The following is an 18184-nucleotide window of genomic DNA, read 5'->3' as shown; positions in this document are numbered from 1 at the left end:
GTACTATCTACTAGAGTAATTTTTTTTCAAAGTACAATTCTGCCTTACAATCCTGTATTTCATATTCTGGTTCTTTTGTATAATATTCTTGAAATGACAAATTTATAGAGATGGAAAGCTGATTAGTGGTTGCCTGGTGTTAAGGATGCTGGGATGAAAGGGAGTTCAATGTTCCTCTAAAAGGGTAGCCAGCATGATGCAAATCTTTGAATAGTTCTATATCTAGATTTGTGGTGTTGGTTATATGAAGCATGTGTGATAAAATGACAGAACTCTACACAAACTTATCAGTTTCCTGGCTTCAGTGCTCTACTGTAGGTACGTAATGTGTAAGTAATAGGGAAAAGCGGATGAAAGATATAGGAGATCTCTTTGTATAGTTTTTGTAACTTCATGTGAATCTCTGTTAACAAATTAAAAATTTAAAATAAAAAAAAAACTTGTTTAAACTGTCAAGTTGGGCTGAGTTTGTAGCTCAGTGGTAGAGAGCTTCCCCAGGATATATGAGTCACTGGGTTCAATTCTTAGTACCACATATAAATAAATAAAATAAAGATCATCGACAACTAAAAGAATATACATTTTAAAAAAATCAAATTTCTTTGTCTCTCATATCCACTATTTCATATTCTCTGTTTCTCTTGAATTAATTGTCCAAAGTTGTCTTCTGTCAATCTTTTTACTTCAGTATTACTTCATGTTAACATAGTATTTGACTTATTTTAGGTTACCAAAAATTGTTCCTTGAATTGATCATTGAACAATTAAATATGCTTTGATCTCATTACTAATCATCCGTCTTTCCTACTAATTTTTTGGTCTTTCTTGTCTCTGCCTAAACTTTTTCAAGAACTAAGCAGCATGACAGGAATTCGATGGTGGAATCTTGGGGACTTGGGCTTGCGGACTTGCCTGGGATGTTGCCCTACTCATGAACATTGTCTCAAAACACTAAATCCAGTCGCATATTCTAAAAGTCTCGGACTCTGTGCCATGAAATCAAGATGAGTCAGGAAACCCAGAATAGGAACTGTGCTTCTACTCATTCAAATTTATTGAGAATTTTAGCTCAGTATATGATTTTTCTTTGTATTCTGCAGTTATAATGTTCTGTGAAAATATTTCAGACCTTCTGTGTCTTTTTAATGATTTATTGTTCAGTTTCTTTGTATTTTGATAGGATTCTATCAATTATTCAAACTGTGATTGTGGAAGTTGTCTACTTCTCTGTTAAGTTTTGCTTCATATAATCTGCAGCTCTGTTATTATTAGGTTATGCCTTCTTCCTGATAAACTGACCTTTTCTAAAAATTTTTGGGATTGAGCCCAGGGCCTATAAAGTAAGTCATCATTCTGAATGATCCCTGTATGTCTTTGTCTTCAGGCTCTCATGCTTACTGTTTGCACAGTCTATTATCTTTTTTATTCTTTACTTTCTTTCTGTGACTTTATATTTCATATGGATCCCTTAGAGACAGTTACTATTATTATTTTTTAAAATCAGTCTGGCCATCTTGTCCTTTTACACAGCGTGTCTAGTTCCTTAACATTTCATGCCTTTGCTGGTATGGCTAGATCCAGGCTTCATTTACTGTTTGCTTTTAATTTGTCCCTTCTGTTTTGTTTTCCCTGTGTTGTTCTTCTTTTATTGCCTTCATTTGGGTTGTATGTTCCAAAACGAATTTTAAAATTTCAGTTTAATTTATCAATTGCCTTTTCTTTTGTTAAGTAGCTATATATCCTCAACTTCTCTTTTGGGTTGTTTAGGATTTTTATTATGTTAATTCATTTAACATGCAAGGACCTCACACCTGTGTATGGCATTTGTCTCCTCTGAAACATAGCCATCATGCTATAATTGTTATATGTCTAACATTTACCTATGCTTTAAATCCTGCAGTGAAGTATTATAAAACTTTATGATAAAAGGAGAACTTTGTTAAGGATATGGCAAGTTCTGCTGTGGACAGATTTTCTCTTATTTGAAAGTTTATTTTGCCTTCATTTTTGATGGGTATGTGGTCTTTTTTCTTTGATCCTGGACTCCAGGATGACAGCTGTTCACCTCTGCTGAAGTCGGAAGTCTTCACTGATGCTTATCATTGTTTCTTTGTATGTAATGTATAATTTCTTTCATAATTTTCCCCCTTATATTTAGTTTTCAGGAATTTGACTGTGCGCCTGGGTATCATTTTCTTTACATTCCTGTTTGATGCATAGGTTTTGAGTCTCTTCAAACCTGTCTTTCACTCAACCTGGGAAATTTTCAGTTCCTCTTTCCTACATTATTCTCTCTTCTCAAGTTCTCTACTAGGCCTTCTGAAACAAATTACATAAGTGTTTACTCCTTTGCTTGTGCCCCACATTGATGGTAGTGTCTATGTTTGTTTTTATCCTTTTCTGATTGGATTTTCCTTTACATACTTAAGTTTGTGTAACTATTTTAATGTCAATGTAGGCTAATTCCAATACTTGGATTGGAATATTTTTTTCATTTGACTACAGATTACATTTTTCTGTTTGTGCACTGATTGCTTTGACTTTGAATTGTATTGGGTTCACTTTAAATGACATTTTTTAATAAAATCTATATCAAAAGAATTCAGGTTTTTTTTTTTTTTCCTTTAACAGGCAGATGTTTTTGCTGAACTCAAACAGAATTTTGGCTTTTTTTGTGACTGATGACTGCTCTATTGATTCACTCAAATAACTAGTATTGAATATGTGCTCTGTGTCATGCACTAAAATAGGTGACTATGCTACAAGTATAAATAGACAGGCCATAACCTCAAGAGATATGCTACTGGTTGATTGACATATAAAATTGAACTAATAAGTATGCTAAATTCCTATATGCTACATTAGATAAGTTCGTAGAAGCAATGATGTTACTGAGAAAAGCAGTTCTGAAATTGCTAAAATGCAACTTCAAAATTATTTTTGAAACAGTTTAATCCTTGTGAGAATAAAAGGTAGTTTATTTGTTGTATAGAATGGTGATGAAAGATTGACTGATGAAGAATACCTCTTAAAAGTTTTAATTCTTGAATTAAATAGAAGGAATACATGCCTCTCTTTCCTACTGGGGCATCTAACCCTGGGGGGCTTTAGCCCTGAGCCACATACCCAGTCCTTGTGCACTTTTGAGATAGAGAGAGAGAGAGAGAGAGAGAGAGAGAGAGAGAGAGAGAGAGAGAGAGAGAATTTCAGTATTTATTTTTCAGTTTTCGGCGGACACAACATCTTTGTTTGTATGTGGTGCTGAGGATCGAACCCGGGCCGCACGCATGCCAGGCGAGCGCGCTACCACTTGAGCCACATCCCCAGCCCAAGAGATAGGTTCTTGCTGAATTGCACAGGCTGGCCTCAAACTCATGATCCTTCTGCCTCAGCTTCCCAGGTAGCTGGGATTACAGCTGTGTACCATTATACCTGTCAGTGAAATGCGTTTTGATATGAAAAGAGGATATAAGAAAATCTAAGTATACCAAACAAATGTTTATAAATGACATCTTAGAGATTATGGAAATTTAAAAAAAGACATATATATGCTAGGAAAAGTATGACTTGGAAGAAAGAAATTTCAAAACCGTTAACAGAAAGATCCATTTAAAACTCTGCAAGTATGTATTAAAAATCTGTAAGCTCCCTATGTCACTGATAAATGATGTTTTCAGGATCTTGTCTGGTCATAATTTTATTTTAATCTGTGTAAATGAATGTATAACATTGGGTTTGTTATGCTTTTGTAAGAGCATGTCTGCTTTCACAGTAACTTGAAACTTTCTTTTCCTATTTTAACAGTGTATCCTACTCAGTACATGTGTCTGAAGATTACCCAGGTATGCTTTCCTTTTTTTTTTTTTTTTGTTGTTGTTGTTTTTATTTTTGTTACAAATATTCATGTTCTAACTCCTTGGAATGTTTTTTTTTTTCCTTTCTGGAGATATAAATATATATAAATATAGTGAGTGGTGAAGTGTTGACAGAGGAAGTCTTAAAAGATATAGAACTCTGTTGATTACTTGTGAAGTACATGTGTTAATCTGAGACATAGTTCAGAGTCAAAACAATTTACCGTTAAAAAGCACTCATGAGTTCATGTGATATCTTCAGCCTGTATCAATACATCATTACAATTAAAGATTATCTGAACTGGTATAGTCATTAGTTTTTGACATTATTTGGCTTTTCATAATACTCAAATACAGGTAATACTTATTTGTTCTTTCTCTTTCCCTCCCTCTCTCCCCACTACTTAAAATTATTTTTATATGCTCTCCATATATTTTAAACATAATATTATAAAAAACTATTTTACAATAATACAATGGGGATTGTTCATTATTAAGGGCATGCCTATTTTTAGAGAGTAATATAGAAAGCATACTTGGCATGCTTTACTGGATGAGCAAAATCAAATATTTGTAAAGAAAAATATTGTTGGTAGATGGACATGAAGTCATTGTACTTATTATGATATTGTACTTATTATGATATTATTATGATATGTTTTGGATCCTGAATTCTTATAAATTATCCTTGGAAAATAAAAGACCTACTGCTTACTGTAAAAACTGTATTTATTATGCTTCTCATCTGGGCTTCTTGGAGAGATGTTAACAATGAGAGGGGCAAAGTTTAAATCAAGGTGCTAGAAGTAATGCCACAAATCAAAGCCTAATTTGAAGATGTTAAGTGAATTATTCTGTAGTATTAGATATAAGGTAGAAGATGCATTTAGTGTACCAGGTGTGCCAAATGCTTAGCGCCCTCTTGTGGCCAAGAGGTATTAATTGGGTTTTTCCTGCACTTCACAGAAGCATTTGGAAATATTAATATGTAAAATTGAAATGTTTAAACAAAGTTTTTGTTATTATTTGTGCTGTTTTTTCCACTGAATTTCACTTCCTGGAACAAGTTTGTGGTGAATTTCAAATATGATTTCCCAAAAGAGGAGGAGTATACATAAATAAACACTGTATCTGATCTACTTGATCAAAAAGTTGGTTTAGGTAGGCTGTAGTAAAACGCAAGGAGGGAGGAAGGAGATTATAGCATTGGGTTTTAAGTACTGGGGCAGAATAGTGAATTGGTTGTTGTGTCTAGTATACCAAAACACACTGTACACAGCCCAGCTTACCAAAATATTTCCACATAATTTCAGGGGATTCTAAATGCCTGCCTGTGTGAAAGGCCAAACAGGGGCAGTCATAACCTTCAAACTTGAAGAAATGTGCTGAGAGATTAAATAGTATTTCCCAAGGAAATAAAATTTGATGGCTAAAAAAAGTCTACAATTCAGTTTTGATTCCTGTTGCTTCTTAGGAAGAAGCAGTATTAGCATTTTTATGGTGATTTCTTCAAAGTGAAAGTTAATATGATAACATTTCCATCATTACTCAATTTTAATCCATGTGTATATTTACAAAGAGTTGTTAAGTCATGCTTAACTTTTCAAAAGACAGCATTATATAAAATTACATACCTGTATGTTTATTTATTTATTTTTCTTCTTCCTTTCTGGCATTGGTTAGAAGTTCCGGAATAAGTTTTAATAATGAATGGGGTGCCTGGGATGAGTGTAGGAGCTTTACATTGGAAAAAGGGGAGAGAGAAGAAGGGAAGGGAGTAGGAAAGATGGTGGAATGAGACGGACATCATTGCATGTTTGTACATGTATGATTGCACGAATGGTGTGGCCCTACTTTATGTACAACCAGAGAAGTGAAAAATTGTGCTCCATTTGTGTACAGTGATTCAAAGAGCATTCTACTGTTATGTACAACTGATTAGAACAAATAAATAAGTAAAAATAATTTTAATAATAGGTATGAACATTGGCAGCTTTGTACCTTTTCTCAAAATTAACATGTTTCCAGTTACTTTCACAAAATCAAGTATCATTCCTTTTCTCATTTGTCACTTTTTGTTTAAAAACTTAGGGAATAATAAATATTCATTAACTTCTTAGTAGGCAACTATTGGAGTATTGTGTATTTTCTCCTTTAAAAATAAGGTGACATGTTACTTTCCAGGTGTCTAAATGGTGAGCTATAAAAATTATGTGTGTTGTTGTCATATACTTTGGCATGATAGACTTTTGGTTCCTGATGGAAGTAAACTGTTACACTTGGAGCAAACAAGCCTGTCCAAGCCATGTATCATTATAGTGATAGTTCCAGGGCAATTCTGTATCACGACTGTTCTGTTTTTCTCTTTCTTAGACATCTTTTAACTTGTGTTCTTCCTTAAAGTTACTATGTTGCTTAAATGTCCATTTTGTTTTTTTAAGTAAACAGTATTTGATTTGGAGTTGTTAAAAAACAAAAAAATCTTGTATGTGGTTATTTCTCCTTTCTTACTTTTCTTTTTTCTTTTTTTTTCTTTCTTTCTTTTTTTTTTTTTTTTGTGGGGGAGAGGGATGCCAGGGATTGAAACCGGCATTTGGCCACTGAGCCACATCCCCAGTCTCCGCCCCCTCCCCTGCTTAAATATTTATATTTTAGTTGTAGTTTTGACATAATACCTTTATTCCATTCATTCATTTTTATGTGGTGCTGAGGATTGAACCCAGGGCCTTGCATGTGGGAGTAGAGCGCTCTTGTTGTGTTTTATTTAGAGACAAGGTCTCACTCACTGAGTTGCTTCATGCCTCGCCATTGCAGAGGCTGGCTTTGAACTCCTGTCTTGGGATTACAGGCATGTGCCACCATGCCCAACTCCTTTCCTATTTCTGTTGTTTATATTTGTTCTTGTCCTCCTCCACCACTGGTTTGTCTTCCAAAACATTTGTCATAGTTGGTTTTTAAGCACTAGTGTGGTAATCTCAACATTACTTTTATTAATACCTTTAGATAATGCTCCTTAGGATTTTTTTTTTCCCTCTACTTTTTTGTGATTATATATTTTAGTGATTAGATCATCATCTAAGCTTGGTATTATGAGCTTTTCTTTGCTCTATGTAAATGTATCAGCATTATTCTTTCTTAAAAAAATATTTATTTAGTTGTAGATGAGCACACAGTATCTTCATTTTTATTTTTATGTGGTGCTGGGGATTGAACCCAGTTCCTCACACATGCAAGTTAAACACTTTACCATTGAGCTACAGCCCCAGCTCCAGCATTATTCTTTAGAGTAAGAATTAAGTCATCCTAGCTTATGTCCCTAGGGGTGGATTTATCATTTTACAATTTTGCTCTGCTAGTTAGTCTGTGCCATCTATTGACACTCATTTCATAGTTTGTTTTTGTGAAAATTACAATTCCATTTTATTGAGTCAGGCACACACAATGGCATGAATGTAAATGAGAAACCAAATGATATGTTGACTCTTCAAAATAAAGTGAATAAATAGAGCAGCTTTCTGTCTTGTATTTTTTTTTTATGGATTTTATAGAGGAGATTTTTTTGGGGGGGTAGTGGAATAAAGAGCAGATGTATGTTATGTAAGTCACAGGTTGGCTCTGCTATAGTAAAAGAGCGGAAGTCTTACTTCTCATCTGTTCCCACCTTTAATTAGGAGGCTTACCTACTGATGAGAGTGAATTCTCTCACCTCTTCTATATTCCTCACTAGGATCTAGAGGAGTGAGGAGACAGTTTCTGGGTTCTCTGGTTCTTGTAAATCTCAAAGTCTTGGCTTAGGTCAAATATTTGAACATTGAAATAGCTTTGTGTATAAATCATTTAAAAATTAGAATCCTATACAGTCTCTTATCAAGTTAGAAATTCTAAAGTATAATTGTTTAAATACTTAACAAGTATTTATATTTTGTAAGACTGTAGTGTTTTTTTAAAACACATAATGACAAAGCATTGATGTTTGAATTCAGAAATATTTGAGCTTCATTACTTTCTACTGGTATAATTAATTAATTACTTAAGTAATTTGAACAGATGACTTAATATCTCTCTCTCGATCTACTAATCTAAAATAGAAATAATAATTGACTTGCTTGGGAGATGACCTGAAATTACATAGAAAATTCAAGGAAAATATATAGGATCATAACAAATCTATGTAATTATTGCTTATAATTGTCATTCCTTTTAAATTACATAGTAATGAAGAATGGAATGACTTAAATTATGCTGCATGTGAAGTAGAATGAAAACAGTAGTTTAAAAGGGGCTTTTCTGTAGCTCTCTACTTATCTTTCCCAGTTGTCTTTGAAAGTTCTCGTAATATGTGAATGCTTTGGTAGGGAAGCGAAGAGAAAAATATTCATATTGTTGCCAGCTTAAACAGTTAAAGATCTGTTGGTCTTCTACAAAATGTACACATTAAACAACCTGTCTCCAGAGGTCTCACAGCAAGACAAAACAAAATTGACAGTTCTGGGGTCAAGTAGAATCCAGTGAGGAAATTTATTTTGAAAACATCCTGTTTCTGTTACCTTAAATGTATTCCGTAACCCTAATTATGTCCTACTTTGCCATTTCTAAATGATGATAATATTACAGGTGGCAAAATAATTCAAGGAAGATTTATATATAACTTTTAAAAAAATGTGTATTGTTTAGTTGTTCATGGACCTTAATTTTATTTAGTGATTTTTATGTGGTGCTGAGAATCCTACCCAGTGCCCCACACATGCTATGCAACTGCTTTGCCACTGAGCTATGACTCCAGCCCCAGGAAGATTTAATCGCTTATTTATTTTTGGCATTGGGAATTGAACCAGGTGTGCTCTACCACTGAGCTGTATCCCTAGCCCTTTTTATTATTTTGATATAGGATCTCTCTAAGTTGCTGAGGATGGCTTCAAACTTGGCAGTCCTCCTGCTTCAGCCTGTCAAGTACTGGGATTACAGGCATGTACCACCAGGCTCTGCTGATGTTGTTAACAACAACAACAACAACAACAACAAAAAGGAAAACAAAATGGATTGGTACTGTTGTTGCAACCTCAGAGATCATCAACACGCCTCCTTGTTTTATATTTTATAGCTAAGATTCAAACCCCCTCAGTAACATATCTAACATCATCCATGCTGTGTATTCGGACCTTGGAACTTTTTCATTTTATAAGTGAATGTTTAGAAACACCTGGTTTCCCTTTGACCAACATCTTTGTATTTCTTCCCAATCTGCAGGCCCTGGCAACCAGTGTTCTACTCTTAGCCTTTTCCAGTTCAGTTTTTTTTTTTTTTTTTTTTTTTTTTTTTTGTTAAGAGTCCATGTATATGAGATGAAATATTTGTTCTGGCTTATTTCACTTAGTATGATGTCCTTTAGGTTCACCCTGTTTCAAAATAAAAAGAGCTGGGGATGTGGCTCATGCAGTTAAACACCCCTGGGTTCAATCCCTGGAATCAAAAAAATAAAGAAAAAAAAATAAAAGGATATGTCTTTGTGATCTGATGAGGCTCATTATATCATGGTAGTAATTTAATTGTTAATGACATGAAATCTGAGAACATCTTGATTTTTGGCTATCTTAAATCAAATATATTTTCACATATTATATTGCATCAAATCACTGTCCTATGGTTTACTTGTACTTTTTTTGTGGATTTTATATTGTAAGAGTTGTTTTTTTTCCTCCTCTAGTAATGAATAGAGAATAGTTTATACATTACTTTACATGAGACATTTTGATAGAAAATCCTTAAGTTATTCACTGTTTATTTCTTTTTAAAATTTTTGACTTAGAACTTTATAATCATACATAGTATTTGGGATTACCCTGGTAAGTGCATACTGGAAATGAAATTTTAGTTCATGAATGTTCAATCTGCCTGTTTTTTTTTTTTTTTTTTTTTTTTTTTTTGGTTTGAGGGGGCATGGTGCTGGAGATTAACACATGGTAGGCAAATACTTGACCACTGAGCTATACCCAGGATCTTAACACGTGTTAGGCAAACACTTGACCACTCAGCTTCATGTTTTCTTAAGAATATCTTAATTTGCCTGCCTCTAGAAGGCTTCAGTAAAATCTCCGTCATCCCACAATGCCATGAATTGCATGATACCGCCCACTTTGTGGATTGTTCAAGATCATCACTTCTAGCTGGTGGTCAGCTGCTACTTTTTGTTTTTCTAAAGCTCCCTTTTAGTACTTATTTTCTCCCTACTTTACTCCAGTGAATCCATTCTGCATAAGTAAAACAGATAATTATGTTGATTTAGTAGTAAATAACTTTGAATTACTAACAGGGAAAGACTTTAAAAAAAAAATCTGGCTCTAATGGAAAGGTTTTATGCTTACCTGAAAGTACAAGGTTATAGCCAGAAGTGATTCTTGATAAATGGTCAACTAGCAGGCTAAAACATTAACTAAAATAAATTATACTATATGTGTTACTTAATCTGTGGTCCCACTTGATAGGCATGAAAATTTCATAACCTCCTTGATGGCATTTGAATATTAAATAAAGCACTATTTGTGATTAACAGTAGTCAAAGTCATGAGGCGGAGTTGTTTTGTTTCAGGGATAATCGACTCCCACTTCTCTCTCCTTCCTGAATAACTGTTAAAGACTTAATGTCTGTTGAGAGTCTTTTGCAGTTAAGCTTTAGGTACATATTTCTATCATTGACTTATTCTCAAAGTCTAAAAGCAGTACAGATGTTTTTTTTTCAGAAATAAAGTAATGACTTAGATAACTATCAATTAAGAATCATGTTCTCACTGTACTGACACAATATTATGAAAAGCTGGCTCAGAAAGATCTTGTAATGTGTATTCCTTCAGTCATCTCAACACTAATTTCTCTTAGCAGAAATTGATCCATGTTTCTATTATTCACTGGTAATATTTTATTTATACAATTTAGTAGGTCCTTGATGGGTGCATTATAGAATCATCATTAATGAATTAGTTCATTAAATAGCTGTCTTACAGATTCTCTGAAGTCAGCAATGAGAAAAGGACAGTAAATACCTGTCTATTATATTTCCATATACTTGTAGATATGTGTCTATCAGAACAAAGTGTTGAACTTACATATTATTTTTCCAGAAGAAACAAACAATAAATAAGAAATGCAAGGACTCATGGAATATTTTAATGCTCTGCATACTCAACTTGAATAATGAATATATATAAAATTGATTTAGGAAAGAATGATAATTGTGAGACTTGATTAAATTAAAAAATATACAGTAGAGGGCTGGAGATATAGCTCAGTTGGTAGAATGCTTCCCTTGCATTCACAAGGCCCTGGGTTCAATCTCCAGCAGCAGCACCACCATCACCACCACCACCACCACCAACAACAACAAAAACCAACGGTAGAACATTATGATTTCAACAGAATCTTCAGTTCAAATTCTTACATGATTTGACTGAATTTCTTTTACTGTATCATGTGCTCTTGAGATTTTTCCCTCCACACTTTCACCCTGCTCCTTATTGTTCATATTGATAGAGAGCAGGACCCAGTTGAGGAAAACCAGTTACATCTGAATGATTTATTGCTTCATGGGATATTAGAAATGTATTTGGAGAGGGTCTATCTAAAGTCTGTATTTTTAAAGGGAGACTATAAAAATCTTTCATCAGGCCATTTACGCATAAATCTGAAATTTGCTTTATTTTTTTAAGAGTTTAATTAGAGTAGCAGTGTGTTCTTTATAAGAACTGGAACTATTACGTGATCTAAACTTTCTTATTTTACACTGTGCCTTTAATTATCCATATATTTTTTGTGTGCAGACAATACATATGTGTCAAGTTCAGAAAATGATGAAGATGTACTAGTTACTACAGAGCCAATTCCAGTAATTTTTCATAGAATTGCAACAGGTACTAGTAATACTATTTTTTTTTATCCTAGGTTGATTTTTCTTTGTTGATGTAGCTTTGTATCTTTTATCTGAGTTAACTAATATTCACCTTTAGCATATATTAATCTGGTTCTCTGAGTATACCTTCTGTTTAAAAACCATTAGTTTGTTATAAAATAAATTTTAAAACATGTGAGTTAATTGTTTAAAAAACCTCGTTTAAGTGTATTATGTTGACAATGGCTGGTATGAGTCATTTCCTTATATATTATTTTTCTACTTAATGGCAATGAAAAATACTGTAAATATATTCTGAGAGCTGAAGAAATTTGTATACTGGTGCTTTAGTTTGATAACATCTTTACATACACTGAAAAAAAATCAGAATAACTTGCATTATTGTATTTTCCCCCAATACTATAAAATTATAAAATATCCTTTAGTTCTTTGCAAAGTAGAGGGAAGGGGTAGTTTTAGATGGAAACTCATGAACACTTGGTGAATAGTGTCCTCAAAACTAAAGTAATTTTTAAAATTATAACTTTATTTCAGAACTAAGAAAAACAAATGACATTAACTGTTGTTTATCCATAAAATCCAAACTGCAAAAGGAAAATGGGGAGGTATGTAAGTTCTGTTTCTTGTTTTTTGTAAACAGCATGAATATGTTTTAAATTTACCATGTATTGGGAGTTAATATCTCATTGTTACTTAGATTAAAATTGAATGTTGTGAATGAAAATCAAGCTTGTGAGTTAGGGATTTCTTGTGTGGTAAGAGGAGTGACCTAAAATTAATTCTGAGAATGAAGTTCCCTTTAAAATAATAGAAAAGAACATTTGGTTGAAAAATGGTTGAAATGCATGCCAAACATAGTTTATTCTGTTGATTACATAGAACTCCACATGGTTATACATAATTTTGATGGGACCCTTAGGATCGGTATAGTCTTATTATTTATTGTTCAGTATTTTTTTAAAATTATGTCTTCTCCCCACTTTTTAAAAATTCACTTGAATAAGTATGAATAAGTGACGTGACATTTAGAAAAATATGTGGAGTGGGACAGTAGTTCTTTCCTTGAAAGTTATGCACTTGATACAGCTCCCTTCCTGTTAAGGGTTGTGCCATGGATCCTTCTGTTGTTTATTCACAGTGAGAATTGTTGCTTGCTCCCCACTGTTATTGATCAAATGCTATTCCGAAAGTCCCCTTTTCTGGTTGTTTTATTTTCCTTAAGAACTTGAAATTTAGGAATGAATATTTCATATAAAATATTGGATGAATGGATTCTTGCGCCCAAAAGAAGTTATCTATTGTTTCTGACATTGTTAATATTAAGGCGATAATAGAAATACCAATAAGAATTTTTTTTTTTTTTTTGGTACTCAGTCCTCATAGCAGCTTTGTGCATTTAATTAAAAACTGAAACTTCAAGTTTAAGCATTTAAATACCTGTTTGAATTCTGAATTCTAAAATAAGTTCTATATACTGAAAGGTTTTTTTTACAATGTGATTCATATTTATGTTTATAATTTGATTTTTATATTATCACATTCTTTTTTATTTTGATGTTGGCAATAGAAGTGAGGTCAGTCTTGGATAAACAATGCAAAGAGACTTGTTAATAAAAATTATACTAGTATGAACTCACCAAATGTTTTGTCAAAGGAAAGCTGAACATATAGTTGATTATACAAAGGTTTTTAATACATAGAAGATTTTAATACATATCAGATAATAAATTACAAATTTTAAGATCAATGAAAGAAATAAAGAAAGAAGGAAGGAAGGAGGGAAGGAAGGAAGGAAGGAAGGAAGGAAGGAAGGAAGGAAGGAAGGAAGGAAGGAAATTATATTTTATGAAGAGGTCAATGCATCTGCAAAACTTCCTCTTACTACTCTTTTATTTGTTATACTACTGCACCAAGAAATCTATATATAAAATTGTTGTACTATGCATAAAAGCTTTCTATTACGGCAAATTTATTTTCAAATGGAGGCAAAGTAGTTTGACCATTAAAATTGTCTTATTACTCTCATTGTTTTAAGGAGTCAAGACAAAATAGTACAGTGGAAGAGGATTCTGAAGGTGATAATGATTCTGAAGAATTTTATTATGGAGGACAGGTAAGAAACCTGTCTTCCAAATATCCAGTCTCAAAGTTCTGATATCCATGTTTATCTTAGTAGAAATCAGTACCTGAGAGTTAAGAGACCTAGGAGTTCATCATGACTCTGTGACTAACTAGAAAAATCTGTGTAATTGATCTGTTTCTCATTTTTTCTACATATCCTCAGAAACAAGATTCTTTTTTTTAAATTGTAATCATTTATTTACTTTGAAGTTGTCTTAATTCATTCCAGAAATTTTTCAGATTACATTTTCTTATGCTTTTACCTTTTACTTTGGTTAAGTATATAGCACTTAGTGTTTTGAAATAGGACACAATAAAAACATTGTTAAGCTTTATAAAATTCCATGGGTCCTGATTATTGAGCCTATTCCTTATTAATTTATATTTGTATTCACTGTGGTCAGAAATTGGTATGAAGTAATGTCGTAATTTAAATATATGAAAATAGCCCAGCTATATATATTTATAAAATAACTCATCAAATTTTTCCAGGATAATATTGAAATTTAAAACTGAATATTTGATTTTTTTAGGAAATGGGTTATATGTTCTGTTTCTTTATCACCCTTGATCAAATGTGCTTTGTAACTTGGGCAGTATAATAATAAGAGGATAGTTATAATGTAAAAGAATTCAAGCAATTCTATTCAGTCAGAATCAAAAATTTGTAGTTTGTTAGTTAAGCATAAGCAAGGTACTAGAAATATGGACTCAATAAAACCAGGTTTCTTCTCTCCATGGAATTATTTTCTAGTAATGGGATAGTTTTCTAATGAAAAGATTCTTTAATCAATATAATACTTGAACATGATGCAAAATAATAAGTTTGATTTTTGTTTCATTATTGATTGTTACAAAGGGGAAGTAAATGCTTAGTAAAATGTTTATCTAGAAGTTTTTGAGATTATCTGTCAGGCATTTTTTCACTCCTTTTTAACATTTCCATTTTCTTTATGTCAAAATAGTGTAATTTTAACATAATGAATTATTTTAGCCATATGTGAACCTAGGAACACCAGTGAATTATCTTTTTTGTTTTTTTATCTATGGCAGAACACATAGAGTGTGGCCTGTCCAAAAGATAGTGTTTTAGTTCTTGTGATTCTTATTATCCTTCAGTCACTTCTTCTTTTTTTAAATTGATTTTTTAAAAAAGTAAATGACAGTGGAATGCATTACAATTCTTATTACACATATACAGCACAATTTTTCATATCTGGTTGTATATAAAGTATGTTGACACCCAATTTGTGTCTTCATACATGTACTTTGGATGATGATGTCTATCACATTCCACCATCCTTGCTAATCCTCTGCCCTCTCCCTTTCCCTCCCACCCCTCTATCCTATCTAGAATTCATCTATTCCTCCCATACTCCGCCTCCCTACCCCACTATAAGTCAGCCTCCTTATATCAGAGAAAACATTCTCCATTTGTTTTTTGGGGGGGATTGGCTAACTTCACTTAGCATCATCTTCTCTAACTCCATCCATTTACCTGCAAATGCCATGATTTTTCTCTTTTATTGCTGAGTAAAATTCCATTGTGTAAATATGCCAGTTTTATTATCCATTCATCTACTGAAGGGCATCTAGGTTGGTTTCACAGTTTATCTATTGTGAACTGTGCTGCTATAAACATTGATGTGGCTGTGTCCCTGTAGTATGCTGATTTTAAGTCTTTTGGGTATAAACCGAGGAGAGGGATAGCTGGGTCAAATGGTGGTTCCATTCTCAGATTTCCAAGGAATCTCCATACTGCTTTCCATATTGGCTATCCCTCAGTCACTTCTGAATCATCCCTTTCATCAGGTGAACTATGATGGGGAACTGCACAAGCACCCACAGTTGGAAGCTGATTTATCGGCAGTGAGAGAGATATATGGGCCACATGCAGTTTCTCTCAGGTAAATGAGTGCCTTCGGTGAATAAAAATTAAAATTATTTGGTTATGCATTTGGATTCTCTGTTGGAGTAGTTTACACTTAAGGAATTTTTTTGAGGGATATTATATTTGAATGTTTTTGAGAGATTTTGTGTGTGTGTGTGTGTGTGTGTGTGTGTGTGTGTTAATTCTGTTTCTATTTATAGAAAATGGCAGATTTATGTATATATTTGTATGTGTGCTTTAAGATTTCAGTGATTACATTAAAGAAACTATTTATTTTGGAGATTTAGTTTGAAGAAATAGTAGTCTTAAGAAGTGTCAATCACTGAAGTAGGTTTGGTCAGCTGGGTTCATCCTGTTTTATCATAAATCAAGGCCATATTCTTGTGAGCAATAAAAGTAAATAATGCAAAGCCACTAGTAATCAAATCACATTGTGATCTGATCCCTAAAAAAGAAGACATAAATTTGCACAGCTCTTGTTTGAATGGTAATGTATTTTATTCTTCACTTACCTAATAATTGGTGATAAATTTCCAGAGCACTTTTTATATAGTCATTCAGAAGATCTCATTGTCCTTATTTACCTTCTTTTTCCTCTCTGTAATATAAGAAAAAGACTTCTCTGGCTTTAAAGTAGCTTCCAGCTGGTAATCTGGTTTCTTGTTCTTTGCCTGTAGTTTAGCCTTTTAAGTCTCAATGGAATTCTACACTCTCCTGGCAGTCTGACCTCAGTTCCCTCCTTATCCACCCAAATCACCCAGAGGCCATTTACTTCCCCACAACTTCAGGCATTTGCAGATCAGTTCTCTCCTCAAGGAATACTTCCCTTCAAACCCTGTTACTGCCTCTGTTTAAGCCCCCATCTGTAGGTCCATTCTCTGAGCCACTTTAAATGTTTAATGCAGATTAGCTATTTTGCCCTCTGGATTCCCCATATATTTATTTGGCATTTGTCTTATTTATTCTGCTTCTCATGTGTTTTTATGATTAGTTTACTTCTCTCTCCCTAGACTGAATTCTGTGAATGTTGAAGCAGTACTATTTTCTTGTTTCATTTTGTTTTGCTTTGTTTTTTAAAATCATTCTTCTAATATCGTGCATACCATAGCATGGGTCATACATAAAATACACAGTTTATGGTGGATTCTTGACTGTTGTCAGTGGTACCATCTCTGAAAAAGGACAGTTACATTATCTGGTTATAACTCCTTCTATGGACATATTCATATTTTGAGAGAGCAAACAAATATTTTTAATGGGGACTTAGGACACAGCTATAATTTATAATTGCCAAGTTTATCTTAACTACAGAAAAAGCCCATCACCCCCTGCAGTCTCAGCAACCTGGGACTGTGCTCAGTCACTCTCTCACTTGTGGAGGCACTGCAGTTGAGTGGCTATAAAGGCATTATATTTAGAAAAGCAAATCTTTGTAGACTTACAATATTAGCAAATTTTTTTTTTGAGAGAGAGAGAGAGAGAGAGAGAGAGAGAGAAATTTTTAATATTTATCTTTTAGTTTTTGGCGGACACAACATCTTTTATTTGTATATGGTGTTGAGGATCAAACCCAGTGCCGCACGCATGCCAGGCAAGCGCGCTACTGCTTGAGCCACATCCCCAGCCCCAATATTAGCAAATTATTTCACAGTTGTTTTCTGTTCTGGTTCCAAATTAGTTAATATAGATATTCAGTCAATGTTATAAAATAAACGTATCTGTTAATATGGATATTAGTTTATGGATAGTCAGTCAATGTTATGATATAAAGGTATGAAGAAGGCAATAAGGACTATTTATAAATAGTCCAAAACAATCGATATTTTTTATAGCAATCAAATTTTGCTTTAAAGTTTAAAACTTTAATTTTAAACACAATAATGTATCCACTGAAGCAAAAGGCTATGAAATATATTTAAGAGACAAAATACAACAACATAAAATAGGATAACCTTAGTACTTATTGACTGCTTTTTATATTTAAAGGCTTTTCTAAAACACATTTCAGTACTTTATAGGCTTTAGTTAAATTATTATGTACATAAGAAGTTATTTCTTCACGAAATATTTATTAAGTACTTATGATGATCTGTGTTTGTATTTTTATTGTTAACTCTTGAAATTTCAGTCAAATGAAGTATGCAAAGTCATAAATGGTTTTGTTCTTTTCCCTTGCCTATTTTGCTTATAACATTCTTTGATCCAATTTAAATCTTAATGAATACAAAAGGTACTCTAGCCTGCTCTAGATTTTCTCTAGCTTCAGAGGATGACTCCAGAATAAATGAGTCTTGTGGTATAAAGGTGAATTGTAGCAAGACTAGTAGCAAGACTAGTTTTTATTTATTTGAAATAAATAAACATCCTGTACCTTCAAATGCTGAGACTTATAAGGTCTTAGAATCATCTTCCTTGCAA

The 18184-nt window shown here is 33.0% G+C and overlaps 1 protein-coding gene across 1 annotated transcript in view; it reads left to right on the top strand.

Annotated features, from left to right (window-relative positions):
* Positions 1-18184, top strand: part of Parp8 (poly(ADP-ribose) polymerase family member 8) — a 173275-nt gene that overhangs the window by 98636 nt on the left and 56455 nt on the right. The window contains exons 4-8 of the mRNA XM_076857302.2: positions 3805-3842; positions 11666-11755; positions 12289-12359; positions 13790-13867; positions 15688-15782. Coding sequence (XP_076713417.1) covers positions 3805-3842; positions 11666-11755; positions 12289-12359; positions 13790-13867; positions 15688-15782 — 372 coding nt within the window. The remainder of the gene's footprint in view (positions 1-3804; positions 3843-11665; positions 11756-12288; positions 12360-13789; positions 13868-15687; positions 15783-18184) is intronic.

This window comes from Callospermophilus lateralis, chromosome 5, assembly GCF_048772815.1.
Source record: "Callospermophilus lateralis isolate mCalLat2 chromosome 5, mCalLat2.hap1, whole genome shotgun sequence".
Classification (NCBI taxonomy): Eukaryota; Metazoa; Chordata; class Mammalia; order Rodentia; family Sciuridae; genus Callospermophilus; species Callospermophilus lateralis.
This window is presented reverse-complemented; position numbering and strand designations above follow the sequence as displayed.